Source organism: Cololabis saira, chromosome 7 (assembly GCF_033807715.1).
Source record: "Cololabis saira isolate AMF1-May2022 chromosome 7, fColSai1.1, whole genome shotgun sequence".
NCBI lineage: Eukaryota > Metazoa > Chordata > Actinopteri > Beloniformes > Belonidae > Cololabis > Cololabis saira.
Window position 1 is genome coordinate 9,164,082 of NC_084593.1, and position 15,131 is coordinate 9,179,212.

The window sequence follows — 15,131 nt, forward strand, 5'->3', positions numbered from 1 at the left end:
AACAGAGGGCGCATTGTCTTCTTTCTTTTTTTTTTTTTTTTTTTTTCTTCCTGCCTCTCAGATTGAATGTCAACTTTTAGAGCAAGTTGGAAAATATGTTGTGGAGTTTTTTAGGCAGGGAGAGAGGGGGATCAAAGAGTTCCTCCTCCAGTCAGACGCACACAAGTATTCATAATGACACATTCTTGAGCTTCTTTAATGGCAAACATAACTTTGGTTTTCTAAGACGGGAAAGAAAATCGCAGAGAGCTTAGCTCACCGTACAAAAATACTCGGTAGAAATTATGACATTCATCCCCTTCGTCAACATCAGTGTGTTTCCCTATATGTTTTTTTTTTGTTGTTGTAGTTTTTTTTTAATGTATTCACACTTTTTTTAATTATTGATACATATGCATTTATATGTTCGCGCTCAGATGACTACAAACTAGAAACAAAAATAACTCCAACGTATAAAGGATAACATTATTCTATGTGAATAAAAGAACTATAAAAATATAAGCGATCTTAGAGAGACAGAGAGAGAAAGATAGAGAGAGAGGAGAAAAAAAAGATAAAATCATTGTGTTTATGAAATTTGGATAAAAGGCTAGAGCCGAAATTAAAAACAGTCATCTGGAAATTGTTCAGTGCAAATCAATTTACTTTGTAGTCTCATCTTGTTTTTTCTTTTCTTTTCTGTTTTAGAATATTTTCATCCTCTTACCGCCCACAGCCCTCCCCCCCTTCAGCGGCCGCTGGCACGGCTGCTCCTTTGACAGCGGACAGTATTTGATGGTGTGCGCATTGTCCCCGTTGGCGCTGCACAGCGGGCAGGTGTAAGCCCTCAGGATGGGGCACACCACCCGGCCGTCCGGGGTCTTCAGGACGTGGGAGCCGAACACCTCCTCGGGCGCTCCGTTATTTCTGCAGAACACGCAGATTTTCGGCTCCTGTTTGCTCCTGGAAGACGCGGGTTTGCTGCGCATCTTGCGCTCCACGCCGAACAGGTCGAACCCGGCGAAGCTGCCGCCGAAGCTCACCACCTCCCTCTCGGGCAGCTGCACCCCGAGCTGGCTCTGGAAGGGGCTGAGGATGGAGAAGCGCTCCTTCAGGTCTAAGATGGAGGTCGGGGGAGGGCTGCCGGGCGGGCAGCAGCAGTCCGGGTGCGCGCTCTCTCCGCGCTCCGCCACGATTACGCACGGGCACGCCGGGGAATCGTCCAAGCCCAGCGTCGCCTTCAGCGACTCGGTGATGGAGTTGGGGTTCGGGGGCATGCTCAGCTTGTTGTTCTTCGTCACCAGAGTCGTCAGCCCGAGATAGTCGTTCCAGAAATTAAAAGTATAGTCATATGGGTTGCGCGCATTCAAATAGCTGTGGTTGAGAAAATCCATGGCCGCGTCTGGTTGTTTTTCTGGTCGTCAAAAAACGAAACAGCCAGTGTAATAATCCGTACTGCTTTAGAAGCCAGAGTTCGACTCCAGGAATACTTCATAGAACAGCGTTGTGGTCTGCAGTGTTCTTGTTTTTGTTTGAGCGTCCTGCAAACAGGCTTTCTGGTTATAAGGACCTGGAGGGCGGGGCCCGCCTGCCTTACTCGAGTTTCTGATCAGAGAGAGAGGGAGAGAGACAGAGAGAGAGAGAAAGAGGGAAAAAAACGAGCTCCTTTTCTTCAAAGCCACATTTAGACAGATTTGAAAAGCCTGAATTATGGTTCTGCGTTAAATCGACGCGTTGGTGTAACGCGGAACCATAAATCATCCTTCGCGTCGCCGCGTACTCAATCATATCAATCAATCAAATTTTATTTATATAGCACCTTTCATTCAGGTACATGAAATACAAGGTGCTTTGACATTTTGATTGAAAAATAAGCATAATAAACAAATAAATAAAAACTGGGAGACCAAAAAATAAAAACTGGGAGACCAATGCACCCTGACATACAATATAGAATATATAAAATTTATAAAAAGATAAAAGTTCAAGGATTAAGGCTAAAAAATAATCAGTCCACAACAATAAAAAATAATAAAAAAACATTATAAGAGATAGATAAATAAATAAAACAGATACCTTTTAAAAAAAACTAAAAAAATGTTAATGTAAAAAAAAAATGTTAAACAGAATAAAACTACAAAATGTGATGCTACATAAAAGCCAGACCAAAGAGATGAGTTTTTAGTCTACGTTTAAAAATGTCCACATTTTACGCCGTAGGCTCTGCGTCGGTGTAACGCGGAACCATAAATCAGCCTTTTTATCCTGCAGGCATGCGCTTTGGCTCCATCAGTCATCGTTCTGACGTTTAGAGATTCGGGCACTTTCATAGAAAAAAGGTCTTTAATAGTTAATGATTAGTCCAAATGCGCAAGGGAAATTATTTCGCTCACAAAACCATTTTCTGTGGTCAATCACTTGATATCAGAACGAGTATAAATCATTAACGTCGCGTCTCCTTGTTCTCCCCCTTGGTATGAAAACATTCCAGATTCCGCATGTTGTCTTAATCGATAATGTTAATGATTGCGCGTGAATATCCACAATCGTAACTTGAGCCGCTGCACAAATTAACCCGTTTGTGAACCAAGCGCAGTAAATATCCTTTGTTACGAGGAGAAGCCCCCCCTTTTCCAGGTAAAAGCAAGAGGTTCTGAAACCATTGTGTACACAGGAGAAGAGCAGAAGACACAGACTTCGTATCTCCTTTGCATGGATGTTTACAGAAATGGACCATATTGTAGGAATTGTTGCATGATTGACATTGTTTTAAACAGAAATAAACATTCTGAAACCCAGGACACAATGCATGATGTTAACTTTGTCAGCAGGAATATAGATCTTCCAGAAATTGTACAAGCAAACGTCTCAAAAGATCTGTTTATGTTGAAGGAAAAACATTAATCAGAAAAGCAAAATGAGTGCTTTGTTGTCACATGCTTTCAGTCATGGCACAAAAGCAACAACAACAACACACCATCCTACAGAGCCAGCATGTAAACACAGAGGAGAGGAGATCTTCAACAGGGGGCAGCATCGTGCAGGTACAGGTCTGCAAGTGTGCAACTCCAAAGCACTAACTCTTCTCTACACTCCAGTGTGTGACAGCACCAGAAACCAAAAAAAAAAAAAAAAAAAAAAATCTGCAAGGAGCAACGAGGGGCACTAACTGGAAGATGAAAGTCACCAATTATGTCCCACTACAACCAGATGTGTTGCAGTGGTTCCACTCAGGCATCAGTGGTCACACTGAGGACATTAACCTCCGGAGACCTGCTGCAACTGTTTTTCTTGTTGATTTGGGCCCCTGTTAAGAAATGAAATAGCAAATGAAATCCAATGACATGGCCAACAGGTGTACGACAGGTTTTAGGAGGTTAAACTACATTAATAGCGACAAAGACAAACAACAATATATGTTTTTAACTACAGCTAATGAACACCTTCAACAAATGTCAATATATGGCATGTGTCATGCAAAAAGAAAACATTATATAATGCAATTAATTGGTTGTTTCACCAGATTTATGAGTCTCGTTCAGCTACAAAGATCCAGCTGCCCTGGTTTTATTTTTCCATATTTCGGATAATAAGAGATGACGTTATAAAACAGAAGTGAATGAAATTTGGTTCCAGCACTCGCAGCTTTGCAAATATTATACAAGTACTGTAGCAACCGTTTGTAGAAGAGAAGCGTTCTCATTTCCCTGAGTAATCCATGGAGGATGAGAGGATTCAGGACTAGTTGCTAGAGCTAAGTTATCATTGAACAACAGCAATATGGGTGTTAGTTTCCTGGTATTATGACACAAGTACTGACTATAACCTTATAAAGTTAACTGTTGAGCTTAATAATGTAAAAAATATTATACATTTAGATTCAGTTGTAGCAGGTCAGTCTTTTTGAACTGTTTTCTATTTTCTTTTAAGTCCAATGCTTAAATGAGTACTGTGGAATAATTTATCTGGTAAAAAAGACACAACACAGTAAAGATGAATGAGACTTGTGGGAGTATTTTATTCAAATCTAATATGATATTTCAGATGTGCTGTTTTTTCTGTCTGGTCTTTGGTTTTCTGGTTGGTTGAGTCCTGTAAGGTTGTTTTTCTTTCTTTCTTTCTTTCTTTCTTTCTTTCTTTCTTTCTTTCTTTCTTTCTTTCTTTCTTTCTTTCTTTCTTTCTTTCTCTTATTCAACTGAATTGTATGAAAATCTCATCAAAAGCTTTAAATGAGTTAACAAGACAGAAAATGTGGCTCTCTAAGATTAAAAGTCATACTTCAAAATTCATACTGGTTGATTGGGATGAAACAAACCAGAAAAAAAGTTACTGAGTTCATTGAGCATTTCATAAACTGCAGGTTGCATATCTTTTGAAGTTTCTCTGAGTTGTGGACTGACATATGAGATCATTTTATCTGGATCAACGGCAACAGCATTTCCCAAGAACATTGTCTTAGATGACTGTCCCTTTTTCAATGATTGCATGTGTAATGTGAAACATAACTGATACAGTTTTTAAATCTTGAGGTAAAATCCAGTGGAAACACGAGGCAGAAACCCTAAACAGTCCACTCACTGTGGGCCTCTGATCCTGTGATGAAGTGGGCAGCTGAGGAATGTGGAAGCGGTGCTCTTGAAACAACGATAACACGAGTGACTGGTGTTCTAATTAAAACTTCTAGTGGAGGCTGCAGGAACTCACTGACTTGGAAGGATCACGTCTGTTTTTAAGGGATATAATAAGAATGCACTTTGTTCCGAGACAGCGTGATAAAAGCAGAACGAGAGCTCGGTTCACTGAGCTGCAATCTTTTAGAGGCCATTTCTCTCTCTTCTATGTGCTCAGCAAGTACGGCAGGAATGGTATTGACCGCTCAATGGATTTTCACTCCAGAGAACCCATTCCACTGGTGCAAAATATGAATTTTATTATGAAGCATTAATAATGCATTCAATCGCTAATTCCTTTTCTGCAAGCCAGGGAAGATTGTGCAAGCAGATCTTTGTGCTGCAGCAGTGTAACTGAAATATTCATGGACACATTATTCGTTAATTTTGTTGTGACTAAGAGGGATTAATACTCATCCATTAACTAAAGCTAATTCTGTTGCTGCCTAGAGGTTGAATGGGTATATTGGACAAGGAAGTGGGATTAGCATTGGAATGATGCATTACATCAGTGGGTTGGCTATGGCTCTAAATCGATTTAGGAATCACACTGACTGATTGTTGTGTAAGTGTTTTTTTTGCATAACTTGGAGAAAATACATGGATCAAGAGGAAAAGTAGTGGCTGTCTGAGGAAGACATTTTGTTTTTACGATATGATTATATATTATGCATCGTCTCATTAGGGAAATGGGTCATCAACATTTTGCTTGGGTGTGACCACAGACTATAAAAAGAAAGGAGAAACCCTCCGTGACATCAACCACAGGTTTTGTAAAAAAGTGGTTTGAGGCCTGAATTAAGGACTCTGCACAACTACATATAGGCAGGAACTGAATCCACCCAACCCAGGCTAATCCAACAGCGGTCAAATGTCCATAAGTAATTGACCAAGCGTCCAGTTTAAGCTTATACACCTAATCTCATTCACCATAAGTTAGCTATTTTAGCTTAGCTAATATATGATCATATGCTCACTATGAAAATGTCTTGACCATCGCTGTCTATTCACTTTAAATGGGGTGATGGCAAGCATTGCCCAACTGAATTGTGGGTTTTGTTTTTTGTGAAAGAAAAAGTTGGGGAATTTTCAACTTTTGACACTTAAGCGGAAACTTCAGCTAATCAAACTGTGGGTATACAGCCAGTGCTAGCCAATTAAATTGTTCATGGGGTTTCTTTGTGTAGTAAGCATAAATAAGCTTTGATTGGTTGAGGCACAACAGAAGCACCACCCACTGGGTGTTGATACGACGCTGCTGTGTCAGCGTATTTTGATGCTAAATCACGTTATGTGTGAACTGTCCATCCAGTTGCGACTCAACCAACATCTGAAATGACTGCTTGAGCTGAAATGAGCACTGCCGGGGATCCAACCAAGCTCTCCCAGGAACCCCCGCTAAAGCTGTGGACCCTCCACTAATCTAATGGCGCTTTTCCACTAGTACCTACTCTGCGCGCCCCGGCTCGGGACGGCTCGGGACGGCTCGGGACGGCTCGTCCCGCCTCGTACCGCCTCTACCCGCTTTGTCCTCGTTTTTTTTTTCGATACCCAGGTGAGAAGTGGGCGGGTTGGAGCGAAGCTGCTGTGACGTATTTGATTGTGTGATCTAAACAGAGAAGACAACAACACTAAAGATGTAGAACCTGGAGGAGATGATAGATGTGCTGCTGGATCTGTGGCTTGTGTTCGATATCAAGTTAAAAAATGAGAGTGAAAGAAGCTTCAAGCGGCAACGTTTTTTTTTTAAATTTTGTTAGTCGGCGCTGATATGGTTACGCGTTAAATCGACGGCGTAGCCTATGGCGTACGGTGCGCGTCGCCGCGTACCCTACGCCGTTAACTCTGCGTTGGTGTAACGCGGAACCATAAATCAGCCTTCAGCTGAAGCCACGAGCAGCTATGAAGTGACAGAGCTCCTGGTAGATCTGGTCGTTCCTTATCGCCCGTCTAGATCCCTTTTTAATTCTCTCCTCAGCCACCAGGTTTATGAACATCTGCACCTCAGAGTTGGATCACCAAACAGACTTTTGCACTGCCATTGCCTGTCGGATAAAATGAGGAAGCCGCGGGCTGCTCTCGCGCTGACTCCCCGCTTCCTGATTCAAACGTCTGACAGCCCCCCGACCAATCGGTGGCGTGTATTGTGATGACGTCAGATACAGGGCCGACTCAGCACGCTTAGAACCTCGGCAGGATAGATACAGAAAAAGTATCTACTTGGCCAGCCTCTACCCGTCTCGACCCGTAGTGGAAAAGCGCAAGACGGGGGCGTGGCGAGTAGAAACGCGCTGAGTAGATACTAGTGGAAAAGCGTCATAAGGTCCTCGGCTGGGACCCTGGAAGAAGCCACAAGAGCTTGGTCCCATTAATCCTGGTGAAGGTCTGGGGGGAGATATACGCCTGACTGTTAGCCAGCGATCTGCTTAGTGAACCTAGGAGGGCCCGGGCCAAACTGGAAGGTGGCCCGGCCAGAGGACTCAGCTTTTCCAGCTGTTACCTGAGATAGTTAGAATTAGAGGTTATCCAGCCAGCCAGTCCTCTGGCTCTTTGGTAAATGCTGCCTGCTGCTTATCTAGCTTTGGTCAAAGACCCATCCAGGCCAACCCAGAGCCAGTTTTGGTGGTCAGTTAGCACAATTAACAGCACAAAAAGCCACTATATCATTAAAATAAAAACAATTATGGGCCTATAAGTGTTTATTCACAGCTCAGAAGTCATGTTCAGCCATTAAGTAGCTGACATGACAGCTGTTTGACACAACAGGCTGTCACTCAAAAAGCATGCCCCTAATTATACAGGACTGTCTCAGAAAATTAGAATATTGTGATAAAGTCCTTTATTTTCTGTAATGCAAAAATGTCATACATTCTGGATTAATTACAAATCAACTGAAATATTGCAAGCCTTTTATTATTTTAATATTGCTGATCATGGCTTACAGCTTAAGAAAACTCAAATATCCTATCTCAAAAAATTAGAATATTCTGGGAATCTTAATCTTAAAATGTAAGCCATGATCAGCAATATTAAAATAATAAAAGGCTTGCAATATTTCAGTTGATTTGTAATGAATCCAGAATGTATGACATTTTTGTTTTTTTAATTGCATTACAGAAAATGAAAAGAACTTTATCACAATATTCAAATTTTCTGAGACAGTCCTGTACATACATTTTGGGCTTTATATGATTTTACCTGAAAAGACAGGCTACATGAAGATTGTATGGTTGTCAGGGATTAGAAATATGTCTTTGTTTGTTGTAGCTGTCTACAAAAATGTATTTCTTTTGTTTTTTCTGCTGTAAATTGGACGTTTTAATTTGGGGCTCAGTGGAGATTGACTCACTTTTGGAGTCAGCCCTTAGTGATCAATTGATGAACTGAATTTGTTCCTTGCTTCAACAAAGGCACCAACTCTGCAAACCAGATGTTGCCCCTTGGGTGTGACAGAGATGACAAATTAACATCCTGCCGAAGTTCGGTGTGCAAAAAAGTCTGATTCATGCTATCTTGTTGATTTAACTTTCCACCGATGTTTCACGTATTGTGATAATTATCAACATCCTGTTCTAGACAAGTCAGGCTTTTTTTCCTTCTTCCAGACGAAGCATGACTTGCTGCTTTTGAGGGGAAAAGACCACTTCATATGACATGACAACTGAATGAATAATCTTGTGGAATGCATGAAGGCAAGAAATTGACCTGTTTTTCTAACCTTGTTACATTTACTGCTCAGAGAGTAGACATTTGAACGTGTCACACCGGCATGTCTTGAATCATCAACATCAGATATCTCAGTAGCGCCGCAGGGTAAATCAAGGAAAAAAAAAACAGCCCTTCCTCTCTAAAATGTGGGTTCCTGGTTATGCTTAGTTATCTGTTGCTTATTTCATAAAGCAACTTTCAGCCTTGAAAAAAAGTGAATTCAGAGGGGAAGCTTTCTGTATAGTTCTGCTCTGCAGCCAGAGGCATGGATAAATCATTACAATACCTTCCTCAAAGATGCTTTAGAAGATATTCCCTCCAGCTTTATTAGATCTGATAATCCACGTCTCTGCACTACTAAAAAGGCTTAATAATACCCCAATCATGTACAAACCCACCCCCACCTTCATGTTTACAGAGTGAGATACTGATCACTGAAACAATACATAATGGGTTTGCAGGAATTGCTGAAAAATCTATTTTGCTATATTGATTGATGTAATGAAGATGAATGCTGAACCGCTCACTTTGAAAATGGCTTGTGCATTTGCAACCTGCAGTTTTCATAAAAAAAAAAAAATATATATATTTTTGTCTTGGACCCAGAGATTACCATGTGTTTTCATTCACGGCCATTAGAGCTCTGCTTGTGATTATGCAAATGAGGAAGCATGTGGGAAATTTAATCAAACCACAAATTTGATTAAATGTGAAAGATTGCAGCAGGATGGGGCTTGATGGCATACTGTTGGGCAACACAATTATGGTCAATATTTGTTATCGTGGTGAGATTCCACTCGGACAAGTCACAGCTTTGCCATGCTTCAGAGGTTCCAAGTCAACACCACTGGATAAGGTTTGATTGTTCGCCCTCCCCAGAGATGCTGAGCGGAAACTGTAGTTAATGGAAAGCATTTCCATATCGGCATCAAAGCACAGCGACTCGTGTTTTTGCATTATTGCCGCATCCCCTGGTCCAAATATCAGAGCGCTCAGTTTCCTTTTGTTCCCCAGTTGAATAGTAAGAAAATGAGCTCCTCATAATTGCATAAAAACTCAGACGCGTGTCTGGTTGTGTGCTGCACGACCACAGATAAGTGTTTGAACTGGATGTTTCACCGGAGGCACCGCAGAATTGACAGTAATAAGCCATTTCTATTAGTAGGGAAGTCAGTCTAAGAAACTCGGATGGAGAGCAAAAATGACACTGAGAAAGGCAGGCTTGATTTAGTGATCCGTGACCTGACATCTGGGTAATAGGTGGGGGATTTAGATATTACACATCTTATTCAAACATTTCTCAAAAGTGTCAGTGTAATGCTCCAAAAGTCAAAGCCCTGACAATTTTGAGATTTTCTCACTTTGGAATCAGACAAATGTGAAAGTTCCTGTCATTTATCCTGGCAAGGTACTTCTCAGCCCTTATGTCCCTTTAAGCAAGCTTTTCCTGAGACATTCATAAACAGACTCATTCAAGATTGTCGTTTTGATGAGAAAACAATTTCAGAAACTACAGCTTGCTGTTATGCAAATTGTTTGCCAAGGACAGACTGAAGGGAGCGCCCAAACGGCTGCTCAATAGCTTCACTACTTAATTTAGAGCTACACTCCCTCTCCACAGCTCCGCTCAGCCAGTGAAAGAAGCCTGGTGCTTCCACCACCACGTGGACTTCTCCATTGTTCCCCAATGGTGGAATGACCTACCAAACTGTCCCATCTACAGGGTCTGTACCTACTTTTAAGAGCAAGCTAAAGACTCAGCTCTTTACGGAGCACTTCGACATCTAGTAAGATGCATGCACTTATGACATGGTCTTCTTAGATGTAGCTTTATTTAAAAAAAAAAAAAAAAAGCCTATATTCTAGCACTGGCGTGACAGCACCGTGTCCAACTGGAGCCTCAGCAGTCAGACCAGCACTTATCCAGCTGGACCCTCCTGTGATTTGTGCTTGTATTGTTCTCTCATAAGTCGCTTTGGATAAAAGTGTCTGCTAAATGACTATTTAAAAAAAAAGTTATTTAAAAACAAACTTAGTGTGGACCAATACTGGTCTAGTTGAGTTTCAGTGAATATCTACAGTCTTGGCTAAATGGAGAAATAAACCACAAGACTGCCAGGTCACCCAGTTTTAAGCCAGCTCCAAACACCCACAAGTGACTGCCGTTTGACCTTAGTGCCTTACACTGTAAAAGAGCCAACATGGCATTAATACATTCAGGACTTGGAAAAAGCACTGAACTATTAAGTTACCATGGTCAGACATAATTATGCATTTTGTCCATGTGTTTATTGCCGAGCGAGATGTACTTTTGTGCCACTAATAAGACAGGCAACATGGTACCAAGTCTGGTTGCTTACAATTAAGCAACTGTTACTACACTAATCAGGACTTTTGGAATAATGCTCTCTGGACATTTTCCACCCAAAGGGAGACACTCAAGTGTCTGACACCAAGACATGGTTGTGCAAAATACTTCTACAGGAACTATGAGAGGGAATCTCCTCATGATATCACAGACGTAGATCAGTGGTCATGACCTGCAGCAATCACAAGGTTGAAGGCAGGAAAAACACACTACAACCCCATACTTTTGAAAAATTTTATTTTATAAGTAAATCAATGCAAGCAACATTTAGTACACAAGTGTCAATGCAATATTGAGATACCAATCTCTGCAATGATGAGGTAATATTACTTTTGTTCTAACAGATTTATTCTTGATCAGTTGCCAGGAGCGTTCCAATCTGAATAAGATAAGGGAATAATCATATCGCCATAGACGCAGTCTTCCTCCAAGGCAAGATTGTACTGGCTTCCTGCTCCTTTGTAGGCACTTGTCACAATCCTGAGCCAGCCCTTTTCACCCTAAAGAAGGTGAACAGGAAAAGATCACATCTCTGCTCAACTTCCATTTAATAAGAAAAGTGTATATAAATACACATAAAAAAAACAAACTGCAATGACTCACCCATGGCTCTCCCCAGGAGTTGCGTACAATCCAATATTCAGTGCCATTTTCCACTCCCCATCCCGCTACCGACACAATGTGGTTAATTGAGGGAGACGGCACGTACTCCATATATAAACCACCTGTGTATCTGTCAAGTTTGTCGGTAGCCATGATGCCACAGCTGAGGGAAGATAGTTTTGATAAGTTTCAGGTGAGGCACTTTAACATCCGGTAAGGTTCCTGTAACCAGCAATTACCTGATTGGTCCTCCATTAAAGATTTCAGCCATCATGTCATCCCTTCCACTGACCAGTCCAAAGTCACCCACTTGCCAGAGAGTGTAGTTTTCCACTTCACTGCAGTTCCCAAAACCCATGCATGTCCCACATGCATTAAGCGGGTCACACGCTGAAAACCAAAAAAAACACCTTCAGCACCAAGATCAGAATGCCCCCCGCCCCCACAAAAAACAAAAACGGGCTTCATTTGCAATCTGACTACCTTTGAATTTGATTATGTGGGGAAACTCCCACTCAAATCAGTCTTGGCAATGAAGCATATACTGATCTTTGTCTAGTCTGGATGCCAACATTGTTATTCATTGCACAGAGAATTAGGCATCTAATACTAATGTCAGAGAAATATGCTGATGCTTAAATTCTCACTTTGATCAACAGCCCGGTAGTTGTTACACGTCTCATCAGGGATACCGTGATTGTGGGCATACTCCCACACGCCGGCGTGGTCTCCTCCGTGACAGGTCCCAGCATCAGCACAGTTGATAACATGCTGAACGGACAGATATGCAGATGGCCATGCCCCACTTCGCTTGATATTGATACGATCTGGAAGGTAGGAAGAACACACAAAAAATACAATGAGTGTAACCATTTTCTAGGTTATCCAGTAACAAAATGAGCCACTTCTGATAATCTGCAACATTGCTTTCAGTTTAAAATGTAGGACTCCAGCCATTTGCATAGGATAAATACATTTGCTGCATGTACATGCATGAATGGCAAGCAAGTCATTTTTTGCAACCCACACAGCCTACCTACCTGCCATTGCACTGGTGCTGCCATGTGCCCAACAGGAGCCGCAGTACTGAGGGATGTGTTGGTTACGAGTTGTACTGGCATAGTTGACGCCATTTACATTCCTCCAGTCCCAGGACTTTGGCAGATGAGCAAGGTTCAGGCGTTCACGAGGAGACAACGTCCTGCAAGAGTTTACATTTTACAAGTAAAGGGCACATGCTGCTTTAGTTTTTTTAAGTTAATATACACCTCAAAAGTTCACCAAGTGAGGCAGTGAGAAGGGAAAACAAAGAAAACCAATCCTTTTTAACTTTGAGCAACCCAGTTTCACCATTATTGGTGTGACAAACAGTTGTTGCAAGATATAACCAGAGTTAAGTTAACTTCAGTTGCTTTCTGTTTAGCTCAGGGACAGCAACAGCTTGACATTTCTTAAAAAAACAAACCAGTCGTCCTTGAAATGAAACTGATACTCTGATTACAAGAGAAAGAAACATGTGTTTCTTTTTCTTTAGGCACACAAGAGCTCAAATTGGCAACTGTTACAAAAGTTGAGCCTCAAGACAACACGTTTGTACTTTAGATACATCAGACCCCACAGGATGTGAATTTAATAGACAGTGGCATGGGGTTTCCTTAATTTGAATAACTACCATATGGCTAGATATTAGCATTACCCACAGGAGGAGGAAAGACACAAAACAAAACTGACACTCACTTGACACCAAAGCCGGGTTTCCTGGGCATTGGCTTGTAGCAGCTTGGCTTATTACTAAAGAGATTTTGGGTTACAGCAACATGTACCATCAGAATAACACTTAAAATCACAAACTGACCCATGTTGAGCCACAGACTAGACAATTCAATGTAACCCCTACCGATAGAAGGTTTATATACTGTCAGATGGGCAAGTGTTTGTCAGCAGGCCAATCAGGCTTTATTGAACACACCTGGGAGAAGCTCATCGGCTCCCTGGGCATGTCCGGTTAATCCCAGAGGAATAAACCAGAAATATTCAGTCTTCTAAGGGGGGTAATCTTTTTGTGCTGCTGCCACAACAACCCAATCTCAGGGGAACTGGATGGATGGACAGATGGATGAAGGTAGAGATGACTTCAAGGTGGGTGAGGGAGCTGTATAAGCTGGAAAAGTTGTGATCCCTAATATATATAGGACTGTCTCAGAAAATTAAAATATTGTGATAAAGTCCTTTATTTTCTGTAATGCAAAAATATTCATACATTCTGGATTCATTACAAATCAACTGAAATATTGCAAGCCTTTTATTATTTTAATATTGCTGATCATGGCTTACAGTTTAAGAAAACTCAAATATCCTATCTCAAAAAATTGGAATATTCTGGGAATCTTAATCTTAAACTGTAAGACATAATCAGCCATATTAAAATAATAAAAGGCTTGCAATATTTCAGTTTATTTGTAATTAATCCAGAATGTATGACATTTGTTTTTTTTTAATTGCATTACAGAAAATAAAGAACTTTATCACAATATTCTAATTTTCTGAGACAGTCCTGTGTATATATATGGAGAAAACAAAGCTGCTTACTCTTGTTGGGCCGAATGCTTTCCAAGCGAGCAACTGCTGTCAAAAGTCTGTTTTTATTTTTATTTCAGTGACGGCTGTTATTGAAATTAGAGCTGACAATGTTAGCATTTGAAATGATTAGTTGTTGTAAGCTGATGAACATAGATACTCCTAAACTGTTTCATAGTCATAATTGATCCACTGCTCATTTGTAGAAGCTCATCATTATGTTCCCTCGTTCCCTCATGCCATTTTGTCTTTTTGTTTATGCTCTAACAGCCTCTCTGTGATAACAAAGACTTTATCTGGCTTCACTGACGCTGCAAACAGACCATGATACTAATTGACTGCCTGCCATCCTCTCCCATCTGCAGGAATAGAAAGTCATATTTAATGCCTTGATTAAAATCTAATCCCTCCATGTGAGTCGGAGATGAAAGTAATTTTGCTGTAATGGAGACTATTAATATTTAGATAGTGAAAGGAAACCGTATCCCAGATTTGCAATCAGCTGGAAGATGGTGAATGATATTTGATGCTGCCAGTGAGTTGGAAACCAAAGGCTGCAATGCAAATCAGTCCACTCTTCAAATTGATATTTGTTATTTCTCCCCAATTATAAATGTATGTCTTACATTTTTTCCTTTATTTATCTTTACTAATTAAATCTGTGTGTGTGTCCCCTCATTTAAAATGACTCATATGTTTTTTTTTTGTGATCAAGTTTTTTATTGAGCTTGACTCATATGTTTTATTACGAGTATTAGGGCCAGGCAAGAGAAAACAAATTTGAGAGTGGAGAAAAAAGACGAAATGTCGAGAAAAAAGTCGAAATGTCGAGATTGTTGAAATATAATTGCGAGAAAAAAGTCAAAATTTCATGAATAAAGTCGAAGTTCCGTCTTTTTTTCTCAACATTTCGACTTTTTTTTTTCGCCATTTTGACTTTTTTCTCAAAATTATACTTCAACAATCTTCTCGACATTTCGACTTTATTCAGGAAATTTTGACTTTTTTCTCAACATTTCGACTTTATTCACAAAATTTTGACTTTTTTCTCAACATTTGAACTTTTTTCTCGACATTTCGAGTTTTTTTTTTAAGTGCATAATGAAAAAAAAATCTTCCTCCTCTAAAATATTATTTTTATTTTTCTCCTGCCTGGCCCTAATACTCTTCCGTATTTTATAGCTAGTCTAAGGGAGTGTTAAATATTCTGTTTGGCTATAGCTGGG

At 40.6% G+C, this 15,131-nt stretch overlaps 2 protein-coding genes across 2 annotated transcripts; both read right to left on the reverse strand.

The window, feature by feature from the left end:
* Nucleotides 1-329: 329 nt before the first annotated feature.
* nanos1 (nanos homolog 1) lies at nt 330-1,570 on the reverse strand. Its single transcript, XM_061724761.1, has one exon. It carries the CDS (start codon nt 1,371-1,373, stop codon nt 684-686), a length of 690 nt encoding a protein of 229 aa, XP_061580745.1. The 5' UTR covers nt 1,374-1,570; the 3' UTR covers nt 330-683.
* Nucleotides 1,571-11,081: 9,511 nt separating this feature from the next.
* On the reverse strand, nt 11,082-13,187 carry LOC133447766 (cathepsin Z-like). Its single transcript, XM_061726493.1, has 6 exons — nt 13,066-13,187; nt 12,369-12,529; nt 11,976-12,155; nt 11,568-11,718; nt 11,329-11,491; nt 11,082-11,225 (listed from the first exon to the last, which is right to left on the reverse strand). Exons 1-6 carry the CDS (start codon nt 13,185-13,187, stop codon nt 11,082-11,084), a joined length of 921 nt encoding a protein of 306 aa, XP_061582477.1.
* Between the last annotated feature and the right edge of the window lie 1,944 nt (nt 13,188-15,131).

Bases quoted from the DNA above. Each gene is read 5' to 3' on its own strand.
- nanos1 (XM_061724761.1), bottom strand. From the start codon at position 1,373: ATGGATTTTCTCAACCACAGCTATTTGAATGCGCGCAACCCATATGAC.
- LOC133447766 (XM_061726493.1), bottom strand. From the start codon at position 13,187: ATGGGTCAGTTTGTGATTTTAAGTGTTATTCTGATGGTACATGTTGCT. The intron at 12,530-13,065 runs GTGAGTGTCAGT...AAACTCTTGCAG, and splicing joins AAACCCGGCTTTGGTGTCAA to GACGTTGTCTCCTCGTGAAC. The intron at 12,156-12,368 runs GTAGGTAGGCTG...CCTACCTTCCAG, and splicing joins CAGCACCAGTGCAATGGCAG to ATCGTATCAATATCAAGCGA.